The sequence below is a fragment of the Bos indicus genome, chromosome 23 (genome assembly GCF_029378745.1).
Source record: "Bos indicus isolate NIAB-ARS_2022 breed Sahiwal x Tharparkar chromosome 23, NIAB-ARS_B.indTharparkar_mat_pri_1.0, whole genome shotgun sequence".
In the NCBI taxonomy this organism is placed as follows: Eukaryota; Metazoa; Chordata; class Mammalia; order Artiodactyla; family Bovidae; genus Bos; species Bos indicus.
Window position 1 is genome coordinate 31946248 of NC_091782.1, and position 19527 is coordinate 31965774.

The 19527-nt window shown below is 36.6% G+C and overlaps 2 protein-coding genes across 2 annotated transcripts; both read left to right on the forward strand.

The window, feature by feature from the left end:
- Positions 1 to 868: 868 nt before the first annotated feature.
- LOC109576833 (olfactory receptor 2W1) lies at positions 869 to 1831 on the forward strand. The gene has a single exon (XM_019985468.2). It carries the CDS (start codon positions 869 to 871, stop codon positions 1829 to 1831), a length of 963 nt encoding a protein of 320 aa, XP_019841027.2.
- Positions 1832 to 15554: 13723 nt separating this feature from the next.
- LOC109576715 (putative olfactory receptor 2W6) lies at positions 15555 to 16568 on the forward strand. Its single transcript, XM_019985356.2, has one exon. It carries the CDS (start codon positions 15555 to 15557, stop codon positions 16524 to 16526), a length of 972 nt encoding a protein of 323 aa, XP_019840915.2. The 3' UTR covers positions 16527 to 16568.
- The last annotated feature ends 2959 nt before the right edge of the window (positions 16569 to 19527 follow it).

Sequence of the window (19527 nt, forward strand, 5' to 3'; positions counted from 1 at the left end):
AGGCTGCAGTCCATGGCGTCGCTAAGAGTCGGACACGACTAAGCGACTTCACTTTCACTTTTCACTTTCATGCATTGGAGAAGGAAATGGTAACCCACTCCAGTGTTCTTGCTTGGAGAATCCCAGGGACAGGGGAGCCTGGTGGGCTGCCGGCTATGGGGTCGCACAGAGTCAGACATGACTGAAGCGACTTAGCAGCAGCAGAATAGAGATGACAGTGATTTGGATTAGGGCACTGATCATGTAAGTTTTTAGAGTGAGAGGACAATTAAAATATATTTTTGCATTAAAACTTACAAGTTTTGGTGATGTTACATATTGGAGATGAGAGAGATAAACATGCCAAGAATAAATGCCAGATCTCCTGCATATCAAACTAGAAGACCAAAGGTGCTATTCACTAGGATATGCAAAAAAAAGGAATACTCTTCCTCATTCTAACATTAGCCAAATAATTATATCATATAGGTGAATCCACTGACCAAGTAAAATAGCATGTTCACTGTACATAGTCAATGAAAATTATAAATAATCATAGAAGCAAACCTATTCCAAACTTTCAAATTTACACAATGAGAAAATTCAGACCCTTAGTAAAACTCCATAAGTTTAATATAAAAATATATTCAACTCATCACCATAAAAGAACCTACAACAAATATCAGATTACTTGGCTTTAATTTTTACTAGTAATATAAATTTGTTACCTTTGTTTAGTTCTATATTTATTTAAATTATTCAGATAGTCTTTGTTGACAAGTTTCTCCTCTTCCTTTCCCTTCTCCTTTTCTTTCTCCTCCTCCCATTCATCCTCATCGTCCTTCACCTTCTCCACCTGCTCTTCTTTTGGATTTGACACTGAAGGATTATGGACCAGAGAAATTATACTTCTCTACATGGCTTCATTCTGCTTGGCTTCTCTGACCATCCCAAACTGGAGACGGTCCTGTCAGGAGTTGTCACTGTCTTCTACTTAATTACCTTGGTCGGTAACACAGCCATCATTCTTGCATCTCTCCTGGATTCCCATCTCCACACACCAATGTACTTTTTCCTCCGGAATTTATCTCTCCTAGATCTGTGTTTCACAACCAGCATCGTCCCCCAGATGCTGGTTAACTTGTGGGGACATGATAAGACCATCAGCTATGTGGGCTGCATCATTCAGCTCTATGTTTACATGTGGTTTGGCTCCATTGAGTGCCTTCTCCTAGCTGTTATGTCCTATGATCATTTTACAGCTATCTGTAAGCCCTTGCATTATTTGGTCATCATGAACCCACATTTATGCCTCAAGATGGTTATCATAGTCTGGAGTATTAGTCTGGCCAATTCTGTGGTATTATGTACACTCACCCTGAATTTGCCTAGATGTGGAAACAACCTTCTGGATCATTTCTTGTGTGAGTTGCCAGCTATGGTCAAGATAGCTTGCATAGACACCACAGCAGTTGAAATGTCTGTTTTTGCTTTAGGCATTGTCATTGTCCTTACACCACTCGTCCTTATTCTTATATCCTATGGCTACATCACCAAAGCTGTGCTAAGAATGAAATCAAAAGCAGGCCAGAGAAAAGCAATTAATACCTGTGGATCTCATCTCACCGTAGTGTCCATCTTCTACGGAACTATTATCTACATGTACCTGCAATCAGGTAACAATGCCTCCAAGGACCAGGGTAAGTTCCTCACCCTCTTTTACACTATCATCACTCCAAGTCTCAACCCTCTCATTTATACGTTAAGGAATAAGGACATGAAAGATGCGCTGAAGAAGCTGATGAGAGTTGACCACAAATCTACAAAATCAAGGAGAAACTGGAAGTCATAGAAAAAAATTAGCGTGGATTTATCTCTGGGCTTTCTATTTTGTTCCATTGATCTATATTTCTGTCTTTGTGCCAGTACCATACTGTCTCGATGACTGTGGCTTTGTAGTAGAGCCTGAAGTCAGGTAGGTTGATTCCTCCAGTTCCATTCTTTTTTCTCAAGATCGCTTTGGCTATTCGAGGTTTTTTGTATTTCCATACAAATTGTGAAATTATTTGTTCTAGCTCTGTGAAGAATACTGTTGGTAGCTTGATAGGGATTGCATTGAATCTATAAATTGCTTTGGGTAGTATACTCATTTTTACTATATTGATTCTTCCAATCCATGAACATGGTATATTTCTCCATCTATTAGTGTCCTCTTTGATTTCTTTCACCAGTGTTTTATAATTTTCTACATATAGGTCTTTAGTTTCTTTAGGTAGATATATTCCTAAGTATTTTATTCTTTTCGTTGCAATGGTGAATGGAATTGTTTCCTTAATTTCTCTTTCTGTTTTCTCATTATTAGTGTATAGGAATGCAAGGGATTTCTGTGTGTTGATTTTGTATCCTGCAACTTTACTATAATCATTGATTAGTTCTAGTAATTTTCTGGTGGAATCTTTAGGGTTTTCTATGTAGAGGATCATGTCATCTGCAAACAGTGAGAGTTTTACTTCTTCTTTTCCAATTTGGATTCCTTTTACTTCTTTTTCTGCTCTGATTGCTGTGGCCAAAACTTCCAAAACTATGTTGAATAGTAATGGTGAAAGTGGGCACCCTTATCTTGTTCCTGACTTTAGAGGAAATGTTTTCAATTTTTCACCATTGAGGATAATGTTAGCTGTGGGTTTGTCATATATAGCTTTTATTATGTTGAGGTATGTTCCTTCTATTCCTGCTTTGTGGAGAGTTTTTATCATAAATGGATGTTGAATTTTGTCAAAGGCCTTCTCTGCATCTATTGAGATAATCATATGGTTTTTATTTTTCAATTTGTTAATGTGGTGTATTACATTGATTGATTTGCGGATATTGAAGAATCCTTGCATCCCTGGGATAAAGCCCACTTGATCATGGTGAATGATCTTTTTAATGTGTTGTTGGATTCTGATTGCTAGAATTTTGTTAAGGATTTTTGCATCTGTGTTCATCAGTGATATTGGCCTGTAGTTTTCTTTTTTTGTGGGATCTTTGTCAGGTTTTGGTATTAGGGTGATGGTGGCCTCATAGAATGAGTTTGGAAGTTTACCTTCCTCTACAATTTTCTGGAAGAGTTTGAGTAGGATAGGTGTTAGCTCTTCTCTAAATTTTTGGTAGAATTCAGCTGTGAAGCTGTCTGGACCTGGGCTTTTGTTTGCTGGAAGATTTTTGATTACAGTTTCAATTTCTGTGCTTGTGATGGGTCTGTTAAGATTTTCTATTTCTTCCTGGTCCAGTTTTGGAAAGTTGTACTTTTCTAAGAATTTGTCCATTTCTTCCACGTTGTCCATTTTATTGGCATATAATTGTTGATAGTAGTCTCTTATGATCCTTTGTATTTCTGTTATCTGTTGTGATCTCTCCATTTTCGTTTCTAATTTTGTTGATTTGATTTTTCTCCCTTTGTTTCTTGATGAGTCTGGCTAATGGTTTGTCAATTTTATTTATCCTTTCAAAGCATCAGCTTTTGGTTTTGTTGATTTTTGCTATGGTCTCTTTTGTTTCTTTTGCATTTATTTCTGCTCTAATTTTTAAGATTTATTTCCTTCTACTAACCCTGGGGTTCTTCATTTCTTCCTTTTCTAGTTGCTTTAGGTGTAGAGTTAGGTTATTTATTTGACTTTTTTCTTGTTTCTTGAGGTGTGCCTGTATTGCTATGAACTTTCCCCTTAGGACTGCTTTTACCGTGTCCCACAGGTTTTGGGTTGTTGTGTTTTCATTTTCATTCGTTTCTATGCAAATTTTGATTTCTTTTTTGATTTCTTCTGTGGTTTGTTGGTTATTCAGCAGAGTGTTGTTCAGCCTCCATATGTTGGAATTTTTAATAGATTTTTCTCCTGTAATTGAGATCTAATCTTAATGCATTGTGGTCAGAAAAAATGCTTGGAATGATTTCTATTTTTTTGAATTTACCAAGGCTAGCTTTATGGCCCAGGATGTGATCTATCCTGGAGAAGGTTCCATGTGCGCTTGATAAAAAGGTGAAATTCATTGTTTTGGGATGAAATGTCCTATAGATATCAATTAGGTCTAACTGGTCTATTGTATCATTTAAAGTTTGTGTTTCCTTGTTAATTTTCTGTTTAGTTGATCTATCCATAGGTGTGAGTGGGGTATTAAAGTCTCCCACTATTATTGTGTTATTGTTAATTTCTCCTTTCATACTTGTTAGTATTTGTCTTACGTACTGTGGTGCTCCCATGTTGGGTGCATATATATTTATAATTGTTATATCTTCTTCTTGGATTGATCCTTTGATCATTATGTAGTGACCTTCTTTGTCTCTTTTCACAGCCTTTGTTTTAAAGTCTATTTTATCTGATATGAGTATTGCTACTCCTGCTTTCTTTTGGTATCTATTTGCATGGAAAATCTTTTTCCAGCCCTTCACTTTCAGTCTGTATGTGTCCCCTGTTTTGAGGTGGGTTTCTTGTAGACAACATATGTAGGGGTCTTGTTTTTGTATCCATTCCGCCAGTCTTTGTCTTTTGGTTGGGACATTCAACCCATTTACATTTAAGGTAATTACTGATAAGTATGATCCCGTTGCCATTTACTTTATTGTTTTGGGTTCGAGTTTATACACTGTTTTTGTGTTTCCTGTCTAGAGAATATCCTTTAGTATTTGTTGGAGAGCTGGTTTGGTGGTGCAGAATTCTCTCAGCTTTTGCTTGTCTGAAAAGCTTTTGATTTCTCCTTCATACTTGAATGAGATCCTTGCTGGGTATAATAATCTGGGCTGTAGGTTATTTTCTTTCATCATTTTAAGTATGTCTTGCCATTCCCTCCTGGCTTGAAGAGTTTCTATTGAAAGATCAGCTGTTATCCTTATGGGAATTCCCTTGTGTGTTATTTGTTGTTTTTCCCTTGCTGCTTTTAATATTTGTTCTTTGTGTTTGATCTTTGTTAATTTGATTAATATGTGTCTTGGGGTGTTTCGCCTTGGGTTTATCCTGTTTGGGACTCTCTGGGTTTCTTGGACTTGAGTGATTATTTCCTTCCCCATTTTAGGGAAGTTTTCCACCATTATCTCCTCAAGTATTTTCTCATGGTCTTTTTTTTTGTCTTCTTCTTCTGGAACCCCTATGATTCGAATGTTGTAGTGTTTAATATTGTCCTGGAGGTCTCTGAGATTGTCCTCATTTCTTTTAATTCGTTTTTCTTTTATCCTCTCTGATTCATTTATTTCTACCATTCTATCTTCTAATTCACTAATCCTATCTTCTGCCTCTGTTATTCTACTATTTGTTGCCTCCAGAGTGTTTTTAATTTCATTTATTGCATTATTCATGATATATTGACACTTTTTTATTTCTTCTAGGTCCTTGTTAAACCTTTCTTGCATCTTCTCAATCCTTGTCTCCAGGCTATTTATCTGTGATTCCATTTTAGTTTCAAGATTTTGGATCAATTTCACTATCATTATTTGGAATTCTTTATCAGGTAGATTCCCTATCTCTTCCTCTTTTGTTTGGTTTGGTGGGCATTTATCCTGTTCCTTTATCTGCTGAGTATTCCTCTGTCTTTTCATCTTGTTTAAATTGCTGAGTTTGGGGTGTCCTTTCTGTATTCTGGCAGTTTGTGGAGTTCTCTTTATTATGGCGTTTCCTCACTGTGTGTGGGTTTGTACAGGTGGCTTGTCAAGGTTTCCTGGTTAGGGAAGCTTGTGTCGGTGTTCTGGTGGGTGGAGCTGTATTTCTTCTCTCTCCTTTCGAAGAGTTGGGTTGCTTTTCTGGGTGCCTGATGTCCTCTGCCGGCATTCAGAAGTTGTTTTGTGGAATTTACTCGACATTTAAATGCTCTTTTGATGAATTTGTGGGGGAGAAAGTGTTCTCCCCGTCCTACTCCTCCGCCATCTTGGCTCCTCCCCCTACCACAGCTTTCTTATCCATTCCTCTGCCAGTGGACATCTAGCTTGCTTCCATATCCTAGCTTTGTAAACAGTGCTGTGATGAACGTTGGGGTACACGTGTCTCTTTCAATTCTGGTTTCCTCGGTGTGTATGCCCAGCAGTGGGATTGCTGGGTCGTATGGCAGTTCTATTTCCAGTTTTTTAAGGAATTCCCACCAACAGTGTAAGAGGGTTCCCTTTTCTCTGCACCCTCTCCAGCATTTATTGTTTGTAGCAGCCATTCTGACTGGCATGAGATGGTACCTCACTGTGGTTTTGATTTGCATTTCTTTGATACTCAGTGATGTTGAGCATCTTTTCATGTGCTTGTTAGCCATCTGTATAAAATTATTTTAATACCAGAAAGTATGCAATTACAGCCTTCAACAAATATTAAGTGAGTCCCTACTTTTTGTCACTACTAAAATAGATACTGGAGATACAGCAGAGATCAAAAATCTGCTGACAGATTTTACAGAAATATCATTAAATGAATCAATAAACAATTTTCCAATTTTTTTTGGAAGAATTTTTTTTAATTTCATGCTACAGAGTAGGTTATCAATATGTTAATTGCTGATCTACAATTAAATATATAGATCAATGGTTGAAAAATCAGGAAATTGTAATCTGAGAATCTCTTATATTTATGTTTAAGAGACAAAGGTGTCTCTAAGAAGGTAAAACCATTTTATCAACAAATTCATTTTCTCATAGCAAGATTTATTCTGATGTATTTTTTAAAAGATGATATGTAATGGAATCATCTATAGGATTTTTTTTAAGCCACACAGCAATGCCACCTCCCGAAGAAATGAATTATATTTGTCTAAAGACTAGTGCTCAGACAAGATTGAAAACAAAAGCCCTATAAAATTAGAAAATCTAGAATAGGATGCTCAGAAATTTGGGTCAGTCCATCATTTCATGTACTCTTTACAGAGGAACCTGGAAGGCTGCAGTCCATGGGGTCGCTGAGGGTTGAACACGACTGAGTGACTTCACTTTCACTTTCACTTTTCACTTTCATGCATTGGAGAAGGAAATGGCAACCCAGTCCAGTGTTCTTGCCTGGAGAATTCCAGGGATGGGAGAGCCTGGTGGGCTGCCGTCTATGGTCTCACAGAGTTGGACAAGACTGAAGTGACTTAGCAGCAGCAGCAGCAGTTTTTCTGGAGAAGGCAATGGCAACTGACTCCAGTACTCTTGCCTGGAAAATCCCATGGATGGAGGAGCCTGGTGGGCTGCAGTCCATGGGGTCACTAAGCATCGGACACGACTGAACGACTTCACTTTCACTTTATATTTTTGTGGGTTAACATTTTGTAGTGTAGTGCCAAAATTGCAGGTGCAAAGAAAGAAATAGATACAGTGACTTTGATGGCAGCAAAGATGTTGAAAGTAACATCTTTACTTTTAAAAAGTAAAAAAGATATATTAAGTGTGGGCCGTGAAATGCCCACTGAAAGTCTGCAATAAAAAAACTCACTAGCAAATAATCCTATGTCCAAGTAAATTGTCTTTTATATATGAAAGAAACAGAAATTTTCTGATATGAAATAGCTCAGATAGTAGACAATTCATGTAATTTCTTAAATTTTTCAGCATTAATGCAGTCAAGCAAGAGATCAATGAGAGTGTCAAATATCCAAGAACCAAGAGACTAAAGAAAAATTGTTACCAGTATGTGAAATATGTTGTTGATTTGTACTCAGAATCCAATTTAGCATCACACTGTCTGGTTTCTTGTACTATAAGGGCTAGAAAGTGAAAACTATTAGATATATTCATGTAAGAATTTAAAGGGGGAGGCAGGTAGAGACTGTTCTCTGAAGTATTCTTTTCTAGAAAGTGAAGATGTAAAGATACCAGTATTTCATCTCTAGATTAATGGTTGTCAAGATGCAGATTGGATGGCAGTGTCAGCCAGATTCTCTGTTGCAGGGTGCTTAATTAATTTAGAAAAGACTAGTTACAAAAAAAAAAAGCTTGAACTAACACTATGTTTAATCATGAAATAATGAATATTTTCCTCCTGAATTCAGGAACAAGACAAACACAAATTCAATTTAAAACTGTAGTAGAGACAGTAACAAGAATTAATAAGTGAAGTTGAATGGTAGCTCGATACAAGGTGAAAATTTAAACCAAATTATATTTCCATATGAGCAATAACAATTGAAAATTGAAAGTGTAAAATAATATCAGTTACAATAGCATCTTAAATAGAATAAATTTAAATGAATGATGTACAAGATCTCTACTTTGAAAACTACTAAACATCACTAAGAGAACTCAAAGAAGGCCTAAATAAATATGGGGCTAGACCATGTTCGTGGACTGGAAGACATAATATTGTTATAATGTCAATTTTCCCCAAACTGATCTCCAGATTCAAAATATCTCCAACTAAGTAGGCAGAATAATGGCTCCCCCAGAGAGGTCCTCATTCTATCCCTTTGAACTTGTGAATATATTATGTGATGCAGTAAGAAAGAGTTAAAGTTTCAGATGGAATTAAGGCTGGTATTCAGAAACCTTAAAATATGGAGAGGGTTCTGAATTATATGGATGGACTCAATACAACCAGAAGCATCCTTAAATGAAGGAAAAAGGATGCAGGAGAGTCAATGTGATCAATGTGAGAAACGCTAGACTGGCCATTCCTAGCTTAAAGAGGGGAGGAATCCGTACGCCAATGACCATGGCAGCCCCTAGAAACTGGAAAGTGCAAGAAAATGAATTCTTCCTAGTGCCTCCAGAAAATAATGCAACCCTACCAACACCTTGTGATTTTCTCAGGGATATCCATTTTGGACGTCCAGTCTCCAAAAATGTAAGATTATAAATTCATGTTATTTAAAGCCACTAAGTTTCTGGTAGTTTGGAACAGCAGCAATAGGAAACCAATAAATCAACCAATTTTTTTTAAGAAATTCACCAGCTGATTGTAAAACTGACATGGAAATGCAAAAACCTACACTATCCCCAAATCTTCATAGAAGAACAAAACTGGAGGAATGACATCACCTGATTCCTAGATTTACTATAAAACTGCACCAATCAGGACAGTGCAGTATTGGCCTAACCATACACAAATAGGTCAATAGAGAGCTCAGAAATGGATGTATAGGGTCAACTGACTTTTTGCAAAGGTGTCAAAATTTAATAAGAAAAAGATAATCTTTCAATGAATGGCGTTGAAATTACTGGATATTCTATGGAAAATACTGACGTTCAACTTCTACCTCACACCATACAGAAAACTTTAACTTGAAATGAATCCCTGACTAAAAATAAAAGCTAAAATATAAAGCTTCTAGAATAAAATATAGAGAAATATCTTCATAAGCTTAGAGTAGGTAAAGACTAATCATAAAAGAAAAATTCATGTGTTGAACTTTTTAAAATTAAAGCTTTGTCTCTTCCAAAGACACCACTAAGCAATTAGAAAAGCAAGCCATAGTCTAAGGTTCCTGCATATTCAGGATGATCTGTGCAATCACCAACAGACAGCACTGCCTTTGTGAAACTCTGGGAGTCCAATGAGAAGTACCAGCACATCACTGGAGCAGAGACAAATACAAGATGGACACACTGATGAGGTTAAGAAGAACAGTTTTACTTTACTACCTACCACCTCTCCTCCAAGGTGTCACAGCTTAGTGCCAAAGGAGACTTCCTTAGCCTGTGATTTCTCCACTGGGAGAATGTGAGAGTACCTGAGTGAGCAACCGGCTTCCCTAGCTGTGCAACAAAGACACTGACAAACAAACGACTTCTTTCTCACCAAATTCAGTATGCTGAGATGTGCTGCAAGACTCGGGGAGTGGTGACCGTGAGGAAGGAAGAGCCTGAAAAAGCAGCAGCTAGGAGAAGGCGATGGCACCCCACTCCAGTACTATTGCCTGGAAAGTCCCATGGATGGAGGAGCCTGGTAGGCTGCAGTCTATGGGGTCACTGAGAGTCGGGAACTGCTGAGCGACTTCACTTTTACTTTTCACTTTCATGCACTGGAGAAGGAGGTGGCAACCCACTCCAGTGTTCTTGCCTGGAGAATCCCGGAGACCGGGGAGTCTGGTGGGCTGCCGTCTATGGGGTCGCACAGAGTCGGACATGAGTGAAGCGACTTAGCAGCAGCAGCAGGACCCTTGGAGGGCAACAAAAAGATGCAGTTCCTACTAAATGCATTGCAGGCTCCATCAGCAAAAAAAGAGGACAAAAATAAAAAAAGTATGAAAAAGACATTACAACTGCTACCACACAAAATAGATAGGATCAAAAAACACTATACCAATAAATTGAACTACTTAGAAGAAACAGTTAATTTCTAAAAACATACAACCTACCAAGATTGGATTAGAAAGAAATATTGGTAGAAAATCTAACAGACCAATTACTAGTAAAGACATTGAATCATATATGACAAGCCCAGAGCAAACACCATACTCACTAGTACAAGGTTGTAAGCTTTTCCTCGAATATCAAGGGCAAGACAATGATGACCACTCTTGCCACTTCTATCAATATAGTTGGGAAATCCTAGAAAAGGAAAAGAAATGAAAAGCATCCAAATCAGAAAGTGAGAAGTAAAACTGTCTCTGCAGATGACATGATCTTTGATATAGAAAATCCTAAAGACCTAACGAAAAAAACTCCAAGAACTAATAGACAAATTCTGTGAAGTTGCACATAGAAAAAATACAGGCTATTTAGACATTCTCCACATATGTAGGGGAGTGTGTCAATGTATAAATTATATCCTAATGCAGGTATGTGATGAACACAGAAATCAAGACCATGATTCCCCTGGGAGTCGGGCAGGAAGACAGACTGGACAGTGTGAAGCCACATAGGCAGCTCTAAGCTATTAGAAAATTTTCAGCTCTTGAACAGAAGGGCAGGCTGAAATGTATTCACAGTATTATCCTTAATTTATTGAAAATGAAACAGTGATTATATAGCTCATGAACCTAGAATTTTAATTATTCCATGATTTTTTAATCATATATCTTATTTCCTATGGACACACAATATCTAGACAATTGCCTATATTTCTCCAACTTGATGTCTTACCTGTTGAATAATCCAAATTTCAATTAAATGTGTTATTTTAATAAATATGGTTTACATTATATTTATAATATGCAATAGTAACTTCAGTGCAATATATAAATTTACCTCTGAAATTAATTTCCATGGGAGAAATCTAAACAGATAATGGATAGACCCCAAAATCTTAAGGGAACTTTTCATAAAATTGTTGTTTAGATAAGATTCTGACCATAGTCAAAGATTTGTTAATCACCTCTGTGGGGCACTAGTCCCCAAGGTCTAAATCACATCCACATAGTAGCCTTTAAAATTGCACACAAATATTTCCCTGCTACATCATTACGATTCTTGTAGTATACGCACACCAACATAGCACTCTCTTTGTTTAATTAGGCAAAAATCTATCTACAAATGCATTTAACAAAAGTATACACTAAAAGACTACAAATATACTATCGAAAATACATTTAACAAAATCTAATTCTTCAAATCTTCAACCAGTCCTACATCTAGTTTTTCTCCAACATCCACATTAGATGGAGACCTCTATTTAATCTCAGTTCAGCTGTTGTATTTAAACATGAATGTGATTGTCATGTTATTAATAATATAAGAAACTGGTGGCTATTCCAATATTTCATAGGCTCAGTGACTTGCCAAACAAGTTTTCTGAATTATCAATGAAATGAAGGATCATCATAGTGTGCACAGGAGTACATCTGGACTACTTAAGAGCATGACAACTGTGAATTCTACCCTCATGAAAGTATAATTACCTTCTAATATTTTTTTCTTCTGGTAAGTATTCGCTGCTATCTCCAACAGAAGACATGGAGTAGAAAACAGATCCTAGGTAGCACAGATGTTAGATCTCAGTCTAACATTAAAGCAAATATGTGATAGATATGTGAGATAAAAATAAACCCTAAGACACTAATTCCCTCTCAGGAATGAAGATTATATTAAATTTCAACAAGAGCAGTTAGTGAATATTTTAACTTAGTAAATGTTCTCTATGCTGAGCATCTTACTAAACAGGTTATATGTAATATATCATTTAATTATCCTCACAAACCATTCTATGAAGCAGGTGCTCTAGAATAACTATTCTGCAGATGAGGAAACTTTGGCTTAAAGAAGATAATTAGTTTGCTTCATTCTACACAGTGAGAAGGTAGCTAAAGGGTGTTCTAATACCATAACTGATGGTCTGACTGAGTTGGGGGTCTTAACTACTTTTATATTGTATTTTTCTGCTTTGTCTTTGCATGGTTACAGCAATGTACCATCGTACTTTACAGTTATAAAAGATCCATTTAAGATCTTTTTTTTATAAAATTTTAGACAACTATGAAATGTTATGTATCTAGTTTTATCTCCATATCATTGTGTACACTCAAGTTATGTTTAAATATGTCTGGTTCATTTGTCTTAGATTTCACTGAAGAAAGTAAAATGTAAAGTTATGCTACATTATTAGAAACTGAAGTTCATACTCTGAAAAATGAAAGTGAGTTTTAATTAAAATATAGCATGCCTCTTTTAACATCTATCTCTTCTTCTCATGTTCTAAGACTCCTTTTTATATCATATTGACTTTTAAATTTAAAATGATATCTAAATTTTGAGACTTCAAGGCTTAAACCAAAATATTAAAAAGCATAAGATGAAGTCTTATATTTGGGTTCACAAGATTAAATTACATAAAGTATAACTCCTGTCTTCACAGCACTTCTAACAAGGGGCCTTACATAATCCAAAGCTTAAATGAAGACTGTAATGTTTTCCACCTGCTAAAACTAGCTAAAATATTTTACAAACATTGTGTAAATCATAGACTGTCACTATTCTCTTCAACAGTGTAGCACACCTGGTGCACTGTGTTTACTTCTAAACTCACTATTCTGAGGCATTTCATAAACCATGGTGCATCCAATGGATTGCAACCAAAAGAGCACAGTAATTAAAGATCGTTCAGTGACTTATGCACTTGGTCTGGGAACATAAATGTAAGTGTATACTTAACAATAGATTCTAATATTAAAAGAGACTTAAAAGACATATAAAAATTCTTAATGAACAAAATTAAACAATAGAGTCTACAGATGCACATTTGAGTAATTAAACTAGTAAAATACAAGGAGGTGGTTACTATAAATATCAAGATAGTGGAACTTTCAAGGACAGAGAAGGGTTATGACTGGAATGAGGGACAAAGAGAAGCTCCCAGGGTGGCTGGCAGCATTCTGTTTTTTTACCTCCGTGTCAGTTACAAAAATATTCACCTTAGCTGACCTAGCTTTTATTTTTCTTTCTGTATATATGGTTTCTTTAATAATAAAACTACCTTTATAAAGCTATGTTCAATTGACTTATTCTGTATTTATTTCCAGAAAAAAGAAAAAGAGCCAGTGCCGATGTTACAAAGGCACCTTTGAGCTCAAAATAAGAAGTAAGAGACACTGATTAAAGGAAAGAGGCTGCTTCATGTGCAAATGACTTTCCTGTTACTGAATTTATGAAAATAGGAGTGGAAGTGCATCTTCCTGTGAAAGGATTTTCTATGCAGGATAGAAGGCTGGATTCATGGTGCCCGAGGTTCATTTCAACTCTAAAATTCTGTGGCCTTTTGATTCCCAAAACTATCTCAACCTGAAGTGGTCAAAAAAAGCCAAGTGCATTCTGTAATCAAGTCATTTTGGAAATCAAGTCCTCTCCTCCTTCTGAAGCTTATTGGTTCAATCTGTACACTGTATTTGAAAGTAATTTTGTGTACATGATTGTGCACCTAAAAAATCATGCCAAAAAAATATTTAAGCATTCCAGTTTAGTTGTAGACCACATGGTGAATCACCAGCATGAAAAAGGAAATGAAGGATAAATAGAGTAACAATGATTTGGGGGTAGGCGAATATAGCTTTTCATTTATAGAATTAAACGAGAATGAAGGCTTTAGGCCTTCATTGGAAATCCTTCCACAGAAGGATTCACTTCCAAGTGTCTTCACAAATATTAACCTTCACAATATCCCTTCACATAACACTAGGTAGAGAACCTAGTAGACAGACTGGTTAAATAAATTTCCCAAGGACACATTGCTTCTGAGTGGTGAAGCTGGAATTTGATCCCAAGCACTCTGAGTCAAGAACTTGTGCTCTTAAGCAATCGGCTTAACTTAGTCTGACATCTACAGCATAGAAACTGGACACTCATAATTAAATTACATTTCCATTTTATTGAGGAAAAACTACACCTCTATTTCATACTACTTAATAATAACAGTTCTTTCATCATGATTATAATACATAATGTTCTAACTAAAATGCTTATAAAAATGATATACTGTAGGTAATTTATCTTTACCTTATCTTACTATAACTGTAACAAATAGGTTGTTATTCTATGACCCAAAGACACTATAAATGCAAAGTATACATTTAAATCTGAAGTTCATGGTTAGAGTTTATATACATTAAAAAATTCATAAACTAACTCAGTAATTAGACATTCCATCTGTTTAATGATATGATACCGTATCCAGACAAAGACTGATATAATTGTATCCCTTATCTATATTCTTTTAGAGTTGAAATTAGGTGATAGTTTTACCTATAGAGTTCCAAAGCAACCAGAGGATAAGCTCATGTAATTAGTAAATTCCATGGGGAAAAACAACTCATTGATTGTTTAATAAACTTCTTGTTTCAATTAACTGCCTTGTTAATTTTGCTGAAGGGACAAGTAAATAGGAGCTAATGCAGATTGCTACCATGTGTATGTGGAGACCAAAGCCTTCTGGAATTAGTTCAACTTTTAACTCTACAACAAATCAATAAGACTGCTGAGATGGTATAATAAGATTCATAAAGGTGTTCAAAGAAATCTATAGCATCTGTACACATAAATAAAGGTTAATTAAAAAGTATTTTTCCTGGCACCAAAAACACATTGCACAAAAAAAGGGCAGGATAGTGAAGAACATCAAAATTAATACAAGAAAAAAAAAATTAATACAAGAACAACAGTGCAATGTTGAAAAGCAGGAAAAAGCGGAGGAGGATGCTGGTTGTGATGATAATTATTATTATGATTATAAAGGTTGAGATATAGACATTTGGAAGTGAATATGGAAGGTAATTGTTAGCAAATGGTACAGCTTACCCCAGGAAAATGTCATTTAACTTTTACCTTAAGCTCAACAGCTTTGTAAGAAAAATATTGTGTGACTCAGTGGTCAAAAATTATTTTTAGAAGCATTCTGGGGAATCCCCTAGCAATCCAGTGGTTAGGATCCACGTTTTAACTCTCGGGGTCCCAGGCTCAATCCCTGGTCAAGGAACTAAGATACTGGAAGCCACATGGCATGGCAAATAAAAAATAAATAAATAAAACCACTATGGATATAATGAAATAGGTAGAGATTTTGGAAAATGAACACAGCAGATATGTTAAGAGGTGTTCCAAAATGGGAGAAAGCATGCAAATAAGTGACCTTTGGATATTCATGACAAACTTCAGAGGTTTTTAGTTCTACCTAAGGCTGACACTATTTTTTCTTCCCATGGTATAGCTTCCTAGTTTTTCAAAAGGAGCAATGGGAACCAGCAATGGAAGTTCCACAACAGACTTCATCCTTCTGGGCTTTTCTGATCGGCCCCAATTGGAACACATCATCTCTGTGGTTGTCTTCATCTTCTATATTATAACACTGGTAGGAAACACAACGATCATTCTTGTATCTTACCTAGACACCCAGCTCCATATGCCCATGTATTTCTTCTTATCCAATTTGTCTTTTGTGGACCTCTGTTACACAACTAGCATTATCCCCCAGATGCTGGTAAATCTATGGGGTCCAAAAAAGTCTATTACATATGGAGGGTGTGTGCTCCAGTTCTTCTTTGCCCTTGACATGGGAGCCACAGAATGTCTTCTCTTGGCTGTAATGGCTTATGACCGCTATGCTGCTGTCTGTCAACCTCTTCACTACACAGTAATAATGCACCCTGAGCTTTGCCAGAAGATGGTGTTGACTGCCTGGTTAGGTGGTCTTGGCAGTGCCTTAATTCTTTGCTCTTTGACTTTGAAGTTGCCAAGATGTGGGCACCAGGAGGTGGATAACTTTTTCTGTGAGATGCCAGCATTGATCAAGATGGCTTGTGTCTATTCAAAAGTAATTGAAGTTGTTGTCTTTGCTCTTGGAGTAGTATTTCTTCTGGTACCTCTGTCACTAATTCTCATCTCATATGGAGTCATCACTCAAGCTGTCATGAGAATCAAGTCAGCAGCAAGGTGGCAAAATATCCTTAATACATGTGGTTCCCACCTCACAGTAGTATCTCTGTTTTATGGAACACTCATTTATATGTACATGAAGCCACATACTAGTACCTTGCAAGATGAGGGGAAATTCCTTACTCTCTTTTACACAATTGTAACACCCAGCCTTAACCCTCTGATATACACTTTAAGAAACAAAGATGTAAAGAGTGCAATAAAGAGAATATTGTGGATTAAAAAAAATGGTCAGCAAAGTCATGAATTAAGTGGAAAAATCAGAGTGTAGAGAGTTAAAGAAATAATATTGACCTTTCCCAACAGAAGATCAATCAATACATTTATTTAAAGAGCACTTCTTGAGTGTTTACCATGTACCAAGAATTGTACTAGGTACTGACTGTAAATAAATAGGAAGTAGGGATAAATGATAAGGAGACAGATAAATAAATATACATAAATAAAATGTAATTCATACATTTAAAAGCTTCAAGATTAATCAGGGACTACAGATAAATAAATAATTATGAAATGTGGGAAGTATAGCAAAGTACAAAAGATTGAGGAAATATTATTCATAAGCATCTATTATAGATAAGATTGTACTGATTTTTTTCTTCCCAGACATATCACTTATATTAGAAATAACACTCTTTCATTCACCTGATTTTGCCAGAGGAGACTGTGGTGAAGACTAACAACTCACCAACACCCATTCCACCTTCTGCCTCAAGTTTTAAAAGACCAGAGGGCTACTATGCTGGGGCTTCCCTGGTGGCTCAGTGGTAGAGAATCCACCTGCCAATGCAGGAGACACAAGTTGGATCCCCGGGTTGGGAAGATCCCGTGGAGAAGGAAATGGCAACCCACTCCAGTATCCTTGCCTTGGAAATCCCATGGACAGAAAGTCTGGTGGGCTACAGTCCATGGGGTCACAAAGAGTCAGACACAACTTAGCGAATAAACAACAACTACAAGTTGACCATTTATACAGAAGTAATAAAAAGGGCTATTCCTTATTTAACACTATCTGCTTGCACTTTCGCTTTATAATGTTCTTTCTTTTCTTGAATTATAGTGGTCAGTTCAGTTCAGTCACTCAGTCGTGCCCGACCAATTGTGACCCCATGGACTGCTGCTCATCAAGCTTCCCTGTCCATCACCAACTCGCAGTAGTAGATGGTAATTTGGGGGGAAGGTTTTGATGCTCTTCCTTGACAAAACAAAAATTTAGTAATCATATGTTTAATTTCATTTTTACTTTGTTTTACTAGTAAGTACATTCAAAATCTGGGGATCTCTATGCTGGAGAATAAATTAAACTTCTCTACAAGTTGATAATTTAAGAGATTGAAAATCATCTCTGCAAATGAAAGAGTCTTCACATCTACAGTGCCACTGCTATGTCATTTCAAGTGCAAATGAATCCACCATCTGCCTGAAGGATCAAATATTTGGGAAAAACTGACATTAGGCTATTTCTCACCTGTACTTTCAGTTCTGTTAAACAAAGGCAAACCTTTGTTAGGAAAAGCAATTCCTTTGTGAGAAAGAATATTAGCTATTTGACATTTGTCAGAAACATCAGATACTTTTTGAAGAAGACACTAATTATTACCACTACTCTGTAAAAATATACATTTTTCTTTGGAGTTGAGGATTCAAGAGAATTTATAATTTTTTTAAGAAACAGTAGTATCATAAAAGGAAATAACATCAAAGAGTAACATAACTTTAACATATGTTTATCTAATATTTTAAGTGCACATTCACAGTAGCCACATGAAAATGATGGGTTTTAAGTTCTTGTGCGCCAACCAAAATATCAAAGAAAGGATTCCATCCTTGCTGTCCTGCTGGTAAGAAACATTTCATGAAATTAAATATGGCCCATTACTTTTCTTTATTTTCATTATTTTGCAATTTATTCATCAGCCCCCAATAGCAATATTAACAGAACGTTGTCTCCATTTTGCACTGCCTTTCCCCCAGAACGATCTCCAAACCTGAAATTCCAAAAATGAGTTTATATCAGTTCGCTTACCCGACCAGGAAAGGACTAGTATCTAAGTTCACTACTGCCATTTCGGCTTACTGCCACAAGGTGGTGCTATGAAAAATGGTCCTTCAAGATATAAGCACTGACATTCTATTAAGAGCTAAGAAGGTCACAGCGGTTCTTATAAGGAAACTGACTCTCCCCTTTGCTTTTTCACCACAATTCTGTAGCAGTGAGCCCGGCCTTCAGTCTCCCTTAGTGGCAGATTTTTGTTTCCAGATTTTCCAGTTCGAAATTCACCCATCTTCATCAGACAACCTGCAGCCCATTAACTCTGGCCGAATTTGCTTGGGCATGAGGTTCTTGAGGCCCGGATCACTTTACTCTCTTTTGCGTTCCGGATCCCCACCTTCATAGGGTCGGAAAAATTTTCCTTCATCAACCAATCCTCCAGCCTACACCTAGCTCTCCACACACACACACACACACACACACACACACACACACACATACACTTTTATAATCACACTCTTTCCTGAGAAGATGGCAAACTCTACCCACATCCTCTCGATATCCCCAGCATCTCTAATTCATAAATTTGCTGCAAGAATGTGGTGCAACAGGCATTAGGATAAATACAGCAACATCACACAGTGAGAACCAAGAACAAGATTTATTGGGGAAACACAGGAAACCAAGAGTCAGAAACAAGAGGCAAAGTACTTCCACCCTCTCATAATCTCTCATAATCAGGGAGAGGTTAATCAGTGTCAGGGTCAAGCTGCTCTAGTCCTGACACAACTGTTCTACCTTCTCAAAAGGTAAACTTGAATTCTACTTCTTAGTGAGACATCAAGACTACTTGGTTGCCAGGCAGTCTGGGTTTAGATGACAACTGTTTGAGGAAGGCCAGCTGCCTAGCACCTGAAGACCATGGATACCTGGAAAGTTGGAGCCTATCCTGTTAGGGTGTATAAGGCACTTGTCCAGTGGAAAACTGAGTTTAAGTGCACCCCTTCCCTCCAAAAAGAGGGGGAAACCCCAGTTCCAGCTAGCTCCTTTCCTAGGCAACCTAGAGAGACATCTCAGGATCACTTTTGAGTACTTCTATTCATTGCCACACAGAGGATTAAGAAAAATATTTCACATAGTGTTAGTATAGTCTGTAATTAGTATAGTCTGCAATTAAAGTTCTCAATAAATATTAACTACTGTAATTAGTTCTATTTGACTATTATTCCTTTTATATAAAACATTAGGAATCTCATATGGGAAGATGATCAGAAGCAAT

Excerpts from the sequence above, each read along its gene's own strand:
- LOC109576715 (XM_019985356.2), top strand. The coding sequence starts at position 15,555 with ATGGGAACCAGCAATGGAAGTTCCACAACAGACTTCATCCTTCTGGGC.
- LOC109576833 (XM_019985468.2), top strand. The coding sequence starts at position 869 with ATGGACCAGAGAAATTATACTTCTCTACATGGCTTCATTCTGCTTGGC.